Genomic DNA, 14,128 nt, shown 5'->3' with positions numbered 1-14,128 from the left:
GGTGGTGGATGCCCCATCCCTGGAAACATTCCAGGTCAGGTTGGAGGGGGCTCTGAGCAACCTGCTCTAGTTGCAGATGTCCCTGCCCACGGCAGGGGGGTTGGACTAGATGACCTTTAGAGGTCCCTTCCAACCCAAACTATTCTATGATTCCTCACATAAAATTTATATCCTGCACCCATTTAGTTGAGAAGCTCTAGGTTGGTTTTTTTTTTGGCAATAAATGGTGTTTGGCAAAAGGCTGCCTTGTGCCTAGGAAACACCTTTTCCTGCTCCTCTGAAACACCCGCTAAACATTCCCAAAATTACAAGCCTTTGGGAAATCTAAGTTGGTGTATGCTCCATGGAAATTTTTAGCTTAGTAGTAAACTTGCAAAGACCCCATCAATACTGAACGCGCTCTGGCTCAGGGACATGGGGACTGAGCAACTGAGCAGAACCTTCCTGTAATTGCTCTCACCAGAGGCTGCGGCCACTGTTGTGCTCAGTTACATTAGAGAAGGGAGGCTTTTGCCTTTGATCTTAGTGCTCAATCTGGTAAGTTAAACAGTGTCAAGACCTTGAAGCCAGCTGGCAGAGTCCAGACGTAGCCATACTGTTAAATTCTTACAGATGTAAAAAAAAAAAAAGGTGGTCACATCTAAATTTGCTATTGGCAATTGTCCCTTGCCCAAACTAACAGTCTAGGCAGCCAAGTTCCAGCTCCCAGGCTCCAACTGCTGCTTGGCTTAATGGTACAGATGTAGCTTTAACAGCGCAGCAGTTGCAAGAGAAAGCCGCTAGGCTGAATACAAGAGGGGCAAGGGTGAGATCTGGGATGGAGCAGTAATAAAGCAATTCTGGGATCAGGAGAGGAGGAATGAAAGTGAGAGGGATGCAAAGGGACTCCAGGGCTGGGAGCAAGAAGGGAACAAAGGAGAGTTTAGGAAGGGAGAAAGGAGGGAGCCTGAAATTATAACAAAAGCAAGGAAAATCGCTTGCAATTAAGCAGGACATCATTTTCCAAATTAAAGAGATGCAAGAGGCAACATGGGGTAAGTGACACTGCATACAGTTGTGTCAGCCACTACATTCAACTATGCTAACTGCAATTAAATAAATCAAGAGACCCAAATAGTTTTGGAAAAGTGTTGACACAGAAAGAACTCCTTACATTTTAATGCCACATTGTTCAACTGTCTTGTAAAGAGAGTTAAAAGGCACTTACCATTCGCATCCAGGTTGGTATAAAGCCTTTGTATAGAGACATAAACCCTTCACCCTGTACAGTTTGAATCAAGCAGTCCATGGAAGACTTATACAGCAGACCTCTGGCAACGTGCAAGGAGAACAAATACTGTTAGGATTACAAATAGGCAATTTAAAAAATTCCACCCCCCCCCCAAATCATCTGTACCAGATAAATTTGTACAAGCAAGAGCTCTTTTGTAAGCTCACTGGAGTCTCATCAGAACTGAAATCCACTAAGTAACTGGGTATGCTTAGGTGGCCATCGCAACAAACCCCCTGGACACACAAAACTAAAACAATAAAATGATCATCAGAAAGATGAAGAGCAAATCAGAGACTTAGCACTTCACTCCCAGTGAAATCTCACTCCCAGTGAAATCAGTGAGACTCAGGGTTTCAATTTTCTACTGAAAAGTCGGTCTCTGAAGTGTCTGTACCTTCCCTGCTTATCTCTCGGCTGATTCATTATCCGGGTTTTGACAACATCAGCAGGAGTTCCCAGAACAGCAGCTACCAGGCCAGAACAGCAACTGTCAACAGCAACAGATACTTAAAGAAACTAAGATTTATCACAACAATTTAAGCATCATGATTCCTGTTCTAATAATATATAATATAATAAAACAGTTATCATAAAATCATGAGTAATACCTCATAACTTAACTTAAACTTGATTTGGGAGGAGGCTTGCTAGTATTGCTCTTGCTCAGATGTCCTCCCAGCACCAGCTTCCCTCACCTCTGTGTGCAGTTCTGAGGCAGGGATAAAGGACCCACAATAGGCAATTTATGATATTGTTTATATAAAGCAGATTTCTTCATAATTTAAGGGAGTAAAAGAGGTTGTTCTGCAGAGTTTATATTGCTCATTCTTATGGTTTGCTAAAATTAAAACTAGATTAGATAAAATAGTAGCAGTTCTAGAAAAGAAAATTCCTGTGCTCTCACAGGTGTTTGAGGTGTTTAAACGCATCGGCAAAGCACTTCTAGTGAGGGCAGTTTTGTAGCAATGGTTGCATCTTTTGTCACGTCTTTTGTACAAAGATGTCCTCTCAGGCAAAAAAAAAAAGTAGTTATAAAGGTGCACTTTGTCAGCAGCATCACGACCAAAGAATAGGGGGTTCTGCTGGCACAGAGAGGCAGATCAAGACAGCAAGGCTGGAAATACTCCGCGGCGGAAAAGGGGTAATTGGGGAATAGGGCACCTGGCAACGCTGTGAGTCACACTATTGTCCACAAGCGGCGTGTTCAGAAGCAAAAAGTGTTTCACTGAGTCGTAAGTGGTCAGATCTGTAAAGAGGATAATGAGAAAAAACAGCATTGCAAGAAGTAAATGGTGGCTGTGCTGTTCATTACTGACATAGGATGGAGGCTTGGCAAGACCTAAATTTCCAGTGCAGCTCCTCCCATTGGCGCAGCTGGCACTACGCCCCCAGTTTCTGGTGACAGTTGTGGCATCTAGGTCCTGTCGTTTGATATGTGAGTATGCGCTCCCTTCTACTACCATCTTCTCTGATTCACCCTACAAATGATAAAATGGATCCCAAATGGAAAATTCTGCAAAATAACTCATTAACCAAACCCAAAAACGTCACTATAAGGACAGTTCTACCTCTCCCACCTCTGTGCAAGTGTTATAAAAATGTTAGAAATGTTAGACAAAAAAATGTAGATGATGTCATGGAAGTTACATCATGTTCTGAAAGCAGACATGAGTTACGGCGTCCGGGCATCTGAATGAAAGACAGTGATCTGAAAGTTAACAGCAGACCTGGGTTGCATTTCCAATGTCCTGACCTTGAAACTTAAGAGCCCAGCCTACTGACCAGGATGACCCTCCCAGCACTTTGTGGTGCTTTACAGCCCAAACACACCCAGTGGAGATCATTTCCCACTTGTAAAAGAGTTTGCTTGTTTAATTTTACATGCCGAGACTGCATGTTAACGTTGTGTATGGAGATACATACCTTAGTTAATAGTCTTTCTATAGCCCTCATTTAACAGTTCCTGCTGCAAACGTTATCCATCCAGTGATTCCTTTACTGCTGCATAGCAAAGTGTAAGCTTACACCACCTCTGATTTTCTATCTTCAAAGATACTTTTTGGTCATGCTGCTAATCTATCCCTGTGCTGAATGACGTAGAAATTAGTAGCTGTCATGCCAAAAAAATTTAAGCATGCAAAATAAAAAATTGCCAAGGCAATGCTATAATATGTGCCACCAAGCACAGAGCAAGTGTTTATGGTGGGCACCCACAGGCAATGTCTTTTGGTCCCAAAGACATCTCCCTCCTTACTTTATAAACAGAACCTCAGGAAGGAGAGCAAAGACCGTCCAACACATCCTAGCCGTTTTGGAGAGGCACAGGAAAGCTCTATCTGTATGTGGAAGGAGTGAGTGCATCTTGGATCAGCCGAGCGCTCAGGCAGCCACTTCACCTTATAACCCTCAGTCCCTGCCTGAACTACACTGTAGGTGTACCTGTCTGCAGCTCCATCACACCATGCCTGGGCTGTGGACCTTATTGATCTGGACACTGACCCATGGACCGTCTCCCTAACTCAACCTTGGACCTCTTTTATCACCACAGACCTGCTGGTGATCGCTGAGCTGTGTCTGACGCTGGTGACCCTCACCAGACCTGATGCTGACGCAGCTTCCTGGCTTGGCCTCAGACCTGCCTCATTACCACATGCTTTCCCGAGGATCTGGATCTCAGTGGAACCTGGCTGCCTTCGCTGGCTCTACCCTGCTCACCGTACTTGGGCACCAGGGAGCTGGGTCGTGGCTGGCAAGGTCCTTGCTCTGCTGGCTGTGGGACCCCCTCAGCTCCCAGGTCACCATCCCTCAGGCTCAGGCACAAATTGTTACTTTTAAGTAACTTGATTTCCACAGGAATAAAATGCTCAAGGCAGAAGTCACCTGCAGTGCGCTTCAAACAGGTCCCCAGTGTAGATAACCAAGAGACGAAGATCAGGGGAGCAGCTGAACTCTCCTTAAAGCTTACATGCGGACTTAAGCGCTGCAGACCAAGTTATGAAATTTACCTCCCATGTTCACCAGAGCAGCTCTCTGGACATTTGGCACCCATCCAGCCCAAAGCCCCCGTATTCCTCCTTCGGACAGGATTTTCATAAATGCGTGGTGCACTCCTCGAAACCTGAAATCAATATGCAACTAGTAAGTAGAGAGCCCAGCTATGGAGAAATCTTTGCATGTTCCAGCACTTAGCTGCGCCAGGTCCTCACATAGGAAAGGCAATTTATAGCTGCGAGGATCTGGCCCTCCGGATCCATTTTTTGATCCATTTTTGGATCCATCTTTGACTTTCATGCCATGATATTTTACCAAACGTACCGGTTGCCCTGGTAAGCAGCAGTCTGGTCGCTAATGACAGACGACCCTTTGATCCCACAGCTGGGTTGCAATACTAAATGTACGAGACACCAAACGATGCCAGCAGTTTTGGATGCAAAGAGCAGTGTGCCCTGGTATCTGCAGGAGGGTCTCGAGCCCTGCTGTCTGCAGGCGACCCAGCCCTTCCCTGCGCCTGTGCATCCTGCACGAGCCATGTTCCCCATCCTTTCTTCCAGCTTCCCCTCTTCAGAAAGCATCCTTCCTTCCCCCCGGCAGAGCCCTGGCATGGACATGCTGCACATGTAGGATGGCCGAGGGTTTGTGGTCTCTGGGACCAATACATCAGAATAAGAAAGGTGAGTATAGATGGAATAAGGAGGAAGTCTCAGACTCCCCACCCTCTCCACTGCCCAGAGCCATCACGTGCCTCCCAGGCACTGCTCTTCCCCTGAAAGGGCTCCGAGCAGCTGGGGAGAGGGGGTGGCAGAAAACAGAGACAACCACACCCTCAGCCAAAGAGTAATCGTTAACAGGAAAAAACCACCAGCTTCAAGAGGAACTGACCTTAACGGCTTTCCTTCCAGCTTCCTTTTGCCTTCCATCTGCATCTGCACCTTCACCAGATCAGTTGGGCTGGCGAAAAACTGTCCGATGGCACCTGCAGACATGCCTCCAACTACAGCTTTCCTGCCGAACAGGGAAAGAAAATGTGCTCCAGAATACACTGAAAATCTTTACAAATCGCAGTGCTTGAGCTGAAGAGTTCAGCAGCACGACCCAGGTGAAACAAGTGTAAACGGTTATTCCTTTTATTAACAGCCAAAGTTAAGGTAATAATTGTGGCAACTGCAGGTAGTTAAGGTAGTCAATAATACTTCTGTCAATTTTAAGAAAGGTTTAAAACTTATCTTGGGGAAAAAAATCAAGTTATTATACATCACCAAGATGCTCCGCTTCCTCTCCAGGTTACACTATGCTCCTCGCTTAAGGTTTAAAGGCAGGATGGCAAGGTACACAAGTAAGGGATGGTGCTCCATGTATTACAATAACTGAATGCCAGCCTGAAACTCTAAACTGCTTGCTGATAGATAAAACTTTTCTTTATCTCCCATTGCTACTAGATGAGTTGTGTTAATTTTCTGGTTCTACTTATTTTAGTAGAACCAGAAATTTCATTATTATCCCTAGTTCCCTCTTCCATAGCATCAGGCATGACAAGAATTGTGTATTAGATGTTATAAATCCCATCCTAAAAACAGTTTCATTTTGGACCCAAGATTTGATTTTGGAGTGAAATACTTGATTGGATGTGATACTGTATATGATTATAAAAGTACATGACTGACATTTTAACAATAAGAATTTGACAAAATTACCAAATTTTGCAAAACTTACAGAAAAATCTGCTCCATTCCCCATGGGCAAAGAGTTAATTTTGTGGCTATATACTGCTTGCATTGTCAAAAAAGGGATTGCATGAGATTTAACTGTTGCTGAATTGAACTTGCAAAACAAAGACTTTGGGTTTGCTGTTTATAGGGAACATTTGTCTCCTCGGGAAGGAGGCACAGATTTAACTTAGGTTGATGTCTGCCATACACACAAGAACAAAATAGTGTCTTGTCTTTCGCAGTCTGCCTCTTCAGTAGCCAGGAAATTTCCATCTCTTGGGCTAAAATACACCACCAGAATCAGCAAACCTGCCTATTCTTACACTCCCTGTTAATAATCCAATGGCATAATAATTTCTTACCCAGGAGTACGGCAAGCAGCAAAACGGCAAAGCGTTGCCATACTGCTGCTGGACAACATGTAACGGGACCCATCCCTCCAGCAGCTGGAAATCTGAGATGTCCCACCCCTCACTTCTCTTCTGCAAAGCTCCAGAGGATATTTGACATGTCCATCATACTTTTGGAAACGTGTCCTCACCCCGTGTGGAGCTAATCGAGCTCTTGGGTGACCTCGGAGCTGAGCAGGGCACAAGCTGCAAGTCCAGTTTGGCTCAGCTGAACCCCTGGTTTGCGTTACCCAGGCGGCTGTAGGATTAGTCAAGGTTACTCACGCTGGTGTCAGGTTTGTGCAATAGCTCACTGCTTCTCCAACAGCCGGCACACACAGCTGTATGGTCAGCCACGACTCACCTGCACTTCCCAACATCCCCCGGCCCACGCGGAAATGAAAGAGCTGCCACTACATCACAGACCTTGAGTCATGGTAAAGCTGCCCTGCCTCCACTCTCACCCAGGCTAATTCCTGCCAGCCCAGGACAGCTGCTCCTATCAACGCGGTTTATCATGTTTCTCCATCTCTTTAGTAGAGTATCCTTATTAGAGTAATCATGGTCCTAGTTAAGCCTCTGAGAAACTTACTTCAGTATTTCTTAGTCCTGTTCCCAGCTGAATGAAAAGATAGTGCCCTGAAACTAAAATCAGAAAGTCCGTATCACTGCTTAAACCCCTACTTTATATTTACTCTCTTTAGGGTAGGTGAGCCATGAGGAAAAGACAGCTTTTAGGGCTGCAGGGTTCCTACAGTAAGGACAATCCCCGAACAGGCAAAAGCATGAATATGCAACGTTACCAGAAAGGAAAGCTTTCATCCTCAGACCTGCCAAGCACGGAGTCTCGGAGATGTTCGTATGCAACCATCCGAACGCCAGAGTACACTGTGGAAAACAAAAGCAGGAGACAATTCTTGGGTCTGCCATTTCTGGAGGTCACACTGTGATAGAGAGGTGAAGAGATTGGTTGTAAAACACCCCGGAGCTTGCCTGGGTCAGCTGGTCACTGCTCTCAGGTCTGTGATCAAAATGGGGAAAGCGAGGGGGCCGGCTGGTAGCAATGCTAGAGCCAGAACTTTTCAGCATCAGAGAATCTCTCTGGCTGAGCCATACGTCTGCCAGGAGGCAGCACGGCTTATCTCCACATGCTAAGGAGATGCGACTGCGTTGCTTCCCTCTCAGCTGGTGCCAAGCACAAGACCTCCCACAAGTGCTTTTGAGGTTTGTTGCTGTCACTGTATTTCCAAATAAAACACAGAAAGCTGTGACCTGTGGCCAAACCGCTAATGCATTTCTTCATCCTAGTGCTTGCAACCTTATCTTTTTTTCCCAGCCCGTACCCACTTCCCTCAAATAAAAGATATTTATTGTTCTGAGGACTCTGAGTGCTTACTTGCACTGAAGACCTTCCTGCAAAGACCACAGGGAAATTATATTTTGTTTTCGCAGAAGCCAGAATAAGGCTGTGAAGGAATGGGCAAGAGAGGGAAGAGAAGAGATTGAACCAGAATCCCATATATTTTGAAGTGGGATTGCAGGGTAAGCTGAAGAAGTCTTCACAGATATATTTAAAGTACAACAAGATGCAAGCTCACTCCAAAAGGCTGTTGGCCACAGAAGGCAGGACCCAAACTTGTCCCATCATGAGCAGATAATCACCTATGTGGCGGTAGACGGCCGGCGTGGCTCCTTGCCAGAGCTTTCGTAAGCCCTCCTCTTGCACAATGCCAGCCGCGGTGCGCAGCATGCCGCGGTAAGGGACCGCCTGGCCGGCGGCAGCTCCATTGCGATGAACGGCAGCTTCACCTTGGACCTGCAGTCGAGTTTTTGTGAGATCCAGGGGAAATGTCACTGAAGAGAAAGAGCAGGGAACAGACGTGACTACGGGTGCAGCTGCGGGGAGACCTACCACGCTGGTAACATCTGCGCCACAATCCCCCCTGCCAGGCGGCCAAGGAGGCCGTGCAAGCACCATCAGGCAGCAGGGACCGTACCCAACGGGGGTGCAGGCGATTCACGGAGAACAGGAGATTCACGTCCAGGTCTGTTAAAAGTGGCCCTGGGCATGAGTAACCAAAATACATTCCCGTCAAACACCAAATCTTTCTCCCTTCTTTCTTTTTGCGGATTTGTTATGCGATACGCATACTTTCCAAGAGACTCTGGATTAAAAATCCTGTTCCAGTTGCTCCCCCTGAATAAAGATCAGTCAAATCTCTTACTGAGCTTGTGGCTTCTCCAATTCTGCCCAGCATAGTGGCAGCACACGTTACAGTCAGGAACAACCCCACAGTGGCCAATGTAATGCAGACACAACATGCAGGTGAGCATCTATCCTACGAACCATCCTAAAACCTGCTGCTTTTCTGACGCAGACACAAAAATCATGTTTAGCCTGTTATTTCTCTCACTGAAATAACTGGTGGCCAGGGAAGATGGTCCAACTCGATCTCAGCTTCCCAGGGCTGCTCCTGAAACAGTATAGGTACATATTTGCTGCCCCTACTTTCATTTCAAGGCCCGGAGTGTCTCACTGGGTGATGGACCTTCCCAGCCTGTCTCAGGCGGCGAGTGCCCGGGAGCAGGGGTTGTCTTTGGTTCAATACCTCCGCAACACACCATGCTACAGCGTCCTTCCAGAGCAGGACTCAGCGGTACTAGGGGAATACAGTCACCGCTCAAAGCCTCAGCAGATTTACAGTGTGTTTGTGCATTGTTTGGTATTCATGCTTAAAGATTAGCAACAATTGAGAAGTTACAAATCATTAGAGCAATGCAACAGATTCTCCTGTAAGAGCTTGTAGAAATTATATAAAATATGCTGAGAAATATTCCAAATAAGTTACTGGTCACAAAGTAGTGCTACGCAGATGCCAGCGTGCTTCTTTCACGCATTTCAGCAAGCAGTTGACTATACTCCATTTTTACAGACATCTCTACTGTAACCAGAAATGTAAGATTTGATTTTTCTTTGATTAACCTGCATTAACTATGAAAAGCAAATTCCTGAAGAAGTCAGCCCCTTGCTACTAACTTAGGCAACAGATCGTCCTGCCTCTTTAGTCTTCTTCCAGAAACCCAGCAAGCGCAAAGCTTAAATTAGTCACAACTGCTCTGTGTTAATGACTGCAGCCCTTCGGTCTCGGAGGCAAAGATTTCAACCTGAAAAACCCTCCCTCCAGCCACAGTCAGCTGGCATAAAACACTTGCAAGGCTTAAATTAATTGAAAAGTCGCGACGAGCAGAGTGGAACGAACAGATTTTCTGGAGCATAAAAGCCGGAGCGAACACTGAGGAACGAGGCATCCGGGGACTGAAGATCCCCCTGCCCCCCGTAAGTAAATTTTGACCCCCTTCCCTCTCGGAAAATCATGGTGAGTTGTACCTAGTTCTGCCACAGCCGCTGCACAGGCTGACAGAGCGAATTTGCTGGCTCGGGGCCATCTCTCTGGAAGAGGTAAGCTCTTGTCTTCTTCTGCAGGTGACATCTAGCGTCTAACATGAAACAAGGCTAACCAGCCACCCTGCGAGGGTCTGGAGCAAAAGCAGACCCTAACTCAGCTCTGTTCTGGGTTGTTTAGGAGACAAATTGCTGAAGGTCATGTTTCTCCAGCGCCAGCATCAGGAACGGCAGCAGCCCAAGTGCCTCCTGCAGAGCTGCAAGGTCCTTGTGCAGTGACACACGAGACTCCTGCGCAACAGGCTCCTGGGAAATGTAGTCTGTCACCAACGCTACCCTCTGCCAGGAAACCGGCAGTGCAGGTACAGTCACACGCACAATTTTGTCCATTATCAACATGAAAAAAATGCATCATTAAGGAGACCTTAAGATTATGAGAACGCGTGTGGGGTCTGTTTGCTTTATGGGGTGCTGTCATTGACAGCTGTGCCTCGGGAGCCCCAAACTGCGTCCCCGTGTCAAACAGCTGCACAGGCATCCGAGATGGATGAGTTGATCCAGATCTGGTTTAACAAAAGCGGCATTAGCAACAGCTACATGCCGAGCTGGAGTGCTGGAGTGCTTGTAGCAATTCACGTCTCCTGGGGATTAGGCACAGAGCAGTGCAGTTTGAGCAAGGGGCACGCAAACCTGGGAAGACAGAAGCCAATCTCTGCCCAAAGCCCCGTATGTGAAAAGTTTAAAGCTTTTCCTGGCTGAATGCTGAAGCCCTGTTAATTGTGTGCCAGTCCTAATTTCTCTTAAATTAATGTAGGTGTATTTAGGTTCTCATCATGAAAAAAAAAGGGTAAGACGTGCTGTTCAAGAGAAGCTTTTTATTTATCATTAAGGCTCAGCTGAATCACTAAGTTAATCATTAGCCATTAATCACTAATCCTCATGCTGAGGATTTGAGGATTTTTTAGGTCACAGAAACTTATCCCAGAACACCTCCCCACACCCCTGTCTGACTGCCCAATATTTTGGTGCGCGGTCCCGGTCACAACGATTCAGACAAATGAAGGGAGCATTGTAGGTGAAATATTCAGCTAAAATCAGATGAATTTATCTCGTCGGTCACCAGTAATCAGTATTAAATTGGATCCTTCTTTGAGTTAGAATTCATTAGAATTGATGCAATGATAAACTACCGACAAAACCCTGATTAAAATGGGAAGAAGGCATATTGCAATTTAATGCAAACATGCCTGGCTGCACTGAGGGTACGAGTGGTTCGGAGCCTTATTCTAGATAGTTTATGCAATCTGCTGTTGGCACTTTTGTGCCTCCCTCCATAGCTATTCTCTGGGCTTGGGTCACCTTGTGCCACTATATATCAGCCTGTATACCATCGATTTGTAATTTAGGCTGGAGAGGACCTCTAGAGGTCATCTAGTACAATCCTCTGCTCAGAGCAGGGATAGCTTCAGAGTTACATCAGGTTGCCCAGGGTCTTGTTTGGTCACTTTCTGAAAAGCTCAAAGGATGGGGATTTCACAACCACAGCCTGCCCTGGTGCTTAACCACTTTGTGAACATTTTTACCTTACATTCAGTCAGAATTTCGCACGCTGCATCTTATGTCCGTTGCCTCTCATCCCTTAGATGTACACCTCTGGGGACAGTCTCACTCTGTCTTCTCTATAACCATGCTTTAGGGGGTGGAAAACGACAACTAGATCCCTCCTTAAAATAAACCCCATTACACTGCGGCATCCTATGGAGAGAGCAGCTCTCCACAGTCGTTTTTAGTCTGGGGAAATAAGTTCTTTTTTAAACCAGACTGATTTGGGGATGGTGGTGAGGAAGAATTTTCTCTTCCCACAGGATCTTTGAAATGAGCCTGACCTAGAGACGGACGCTTGCGTGGACAGCTCTGTGATTCGTGGAGCAGCGAAGGGCCAGTGCTCACGGAGGTCCATCAAACAGCTGTAGTTTATATATCCCCAAATCCTGAGGCAGACAGCTCCAGCAGAGAGGACCCTTCCTATTTATTTATTTCAGTTTCCAGTAAGACAGCATTTTCTGGTTTCTGTCCAAAGCCAATGGCAGTTTGATCAAAGGCTGCATATGCAGGGAGGGAGCGTGGACTTCAGATGCGATGGAAACACAGCAGCAGGGTCTGGGAGGGCTGTGTGCTGCCGGAGAAAGGCAGCCAAACTGCCCTGGCCCTCTCACCTGCTTCCATCAGTGGTGACTGTGTTACTTGACATTGGGAAGACCATTAACTATTACCTGCCCAGGACTAGGACCTAGTCTGAGGAAAGCTTGTTCGTGACTATCGCACCATCGTACTGGTTGCATCCTCCTCACAGTAGTGCCTTTCAGTAGCATCTCGTGTCCTTCACCAAATCGTGCCCCAGAAGCAGAAGCTAAACAAAAAAAAAAAGTCCAAAACAAACACAAAAGCCTTTAATGAATGTCTTCACAGAGGGTTGAGGGCTTGTCTTACCTGTATACACAGATCATTTTAAACTCACTACTCAGGCTGTGCGTATAACGAAAATATACTCCAATATTACAACGCCTTTAGCTCTCTTACTGCTTTACCCCTTTGTAGGAAAAGAAAGAATTTAATGAGTAAAATAAAACCAGGAAATAAACATACAAAGAGCTGTGATAGCTAAACATAGAAGTGTAGTAATATCAGAGTTAAAAGTGATTTATCTGTTTCTTCCAGTTTGTGAAATGGAGATCCACATCCTACTTGTAATAGTTGACATATTTGGGCTTGTTCTTCTGCACCTATGACCAACGTAGTAACATCCCAATGTGTTTCAGCATGACTGTTTAATGAAGGCCATAGAACTGGTTTTCACAGCTCTTAACCTCCTACTATCAGGTGTATTTCTGTTGTGCTACTTTGACTGTACTGCCTGTCTGCACAGGCACAAAGGTTCCTGTCTGTGCACCTATTCATGTATACAAAAGGAGTTAAACTGTATTTGTACAAAGCACTTTTAATGGAATAACCATGTTCGTACAAAATGGTGTACAAATCGTGCACTATGCAAATGGTGTGGTGTTCCCATGGTACGGTGTTACAAAACATAGTAGCAATGAACTATATCCTTCTCCTAGTAAAATACATAAAGCTGGTAAGTGGATAAGGCCTCTGGGTTAGTAACTATTGAAATATTATAAAAATATACATGAGGACAGGTTTAAGCACAGTCCAGGTCTATCTCTTACTCAGACACCAGTGTGGTTTTATTCTGGTGAGATTTGGGAGCACAGATACAAGGAGAAAGACAGAACTAAGTAGGTTCGGAGGAAGGACATGGGGAAACAGTTTTGGGGGCAGAGCCAGAAAGGCTGAGACTGATTAAAAAGGAAATGCACGTGAAGGTAGTATTTGAGTAAAGGGAGAGGTGTAAGGCGTGATGTACAGCTGGATGTTTGTCTATGAAACAAACAGATGAAGGGCTAGAAAGGCTGAGCAGGGCTTGTTCAACCAAGGAGTCTGGGCCTGAGGATCAGGTCCTGGGACTGAGCAGAAGAAGAGATTTGGACAAAGAGCCAGAGCAAAAGAAGACGAAATCACAAAAAAAAAAAACCAGTTGAGGTTGGAAGGGACCTGGAGACTGGCTAGTCCAACACCCTGCTCAAAGCAGGGTCGCCTAGAGCAGGCTCTCAGGAGTGTGTCCAGCTGGGTTTTGAATGTCTCCCAGGACTCCCCAGCCTCTCTGGGCACCCTGTTCCAGTGTCTGACCACCATCACGATAAAAAAAAATAAGTGGAATTTTCTGTATTTGTTTGTGCCCACTGCCTCTTGCCCTTTCACTGGGCACCACTGAAAAGAGCCTGGCTCCATCCTCTTCGCACCCTGCCTTCAGGTGTTCATACACACTGATAAGATCCCCCCGAGCCTTCTCTTCTCCAGGCCAAACAGTCCCAGCTCTCTCAGCCTCTCCTCAAATGACAGATGCTCCAGCCCCTTTATGAACTTCTTGGCACTTCACTGGGCTCACTCCAGCCTGTCCATGTCTCTCTTGCACTGGGGAGCTTAGAACTGGACCCAGCACTCCGGATGGGTCTCCAGCACTGAGCAGAGGGGGCAGGATGACCTCCCTTGTCCTGCCGGCAGCGCTCTTCCTGATGCAGCCCAGGGTGCTGTTGAGTGCAAGGGCACATTTCTGACTCGTGTTCAACATGGTGTCCACCAGGACCCCCAGATCTGGAAAGCTCCTTTCCACCCAGGTGGCCCCCAGCCTCATGGGGTTGTTCCTAACCAGGGGCAGGACTTGGCATTTCCCTTTGCTGAACTTTATGAAGTCACTTTTTTTGCCAAGAAAGGTTGGACCAGATGATCCTTGAGG

The 14,128-nt window shown here is 46.3% G+C and overlaps 1 protein-coding gene across 1 annotated transcript in view; it reads right to left on the bottom strand.

Moving 5' to 3' along the window:
• SLC25A27 (solute carrier family 25 member 27) overlaps positions 1-10,026 on the bottom strand; it is an 11,928-nt gene extending 1,902 nt beyond the window's left edge. Inside the window, exons 1-8 of the mRNA XM_009288976.2 lie at positions 9,757-10,026; positions 8,031-8,222; positions 7,172-7,256; positions 5,153-5,275; positions 4,279-4,391; positions 2,435-2,519; positions 1,668-1,760; positions 1,208-1,310 (exon numbers count right to left, since the gene is read on the bottom strand). Of these exons, the coding sequence (XP_009287251.1) occupies positions 1,208-1,310; positions 1,668-1,760; positions 2,435-2,519; positions 4,279-4,391; positions 5,153-5,275; positions 7,172-7,256; positions 8,031-8,222; positions 9,757-9,859 (897 nt within the window). The 5' untranslated portion in view covers positions 9,860-10,026. The remainder of the gene's footprint in view (positions 1-1,207; positions 1,311-1,667; positions 1,761-2,434; positions 2,520-4,278; positions 4,392-5,152; positions 5,276-7,171; positions 7,257-8,030; positions 8,223-9,756) is intronic.
• Positions 10,027-14,128: the final 4,102 nt, after the last annotated feature.

This window comes from Aptenodytes forsteri, unplaced genomic scaffold (genome assembly GCF_000699145.1).
Source record: "Aptenodytes forsteri isolate BGI_AS27 unplaced genomic scaffold, ASM69914v1 Scaffold57, whole genome shotgun sequence".
NCBI lineage: Eukaryota > Metazoa > Chordata > Aves > Sphenisciformes > Spheniscidae > Aptenodytes > Aptenodytes forsteri.
Note: the sequence above shows the minus strand (reverse complement) of the source record. Positions and strands in the feature narration are given on the sequence as shown.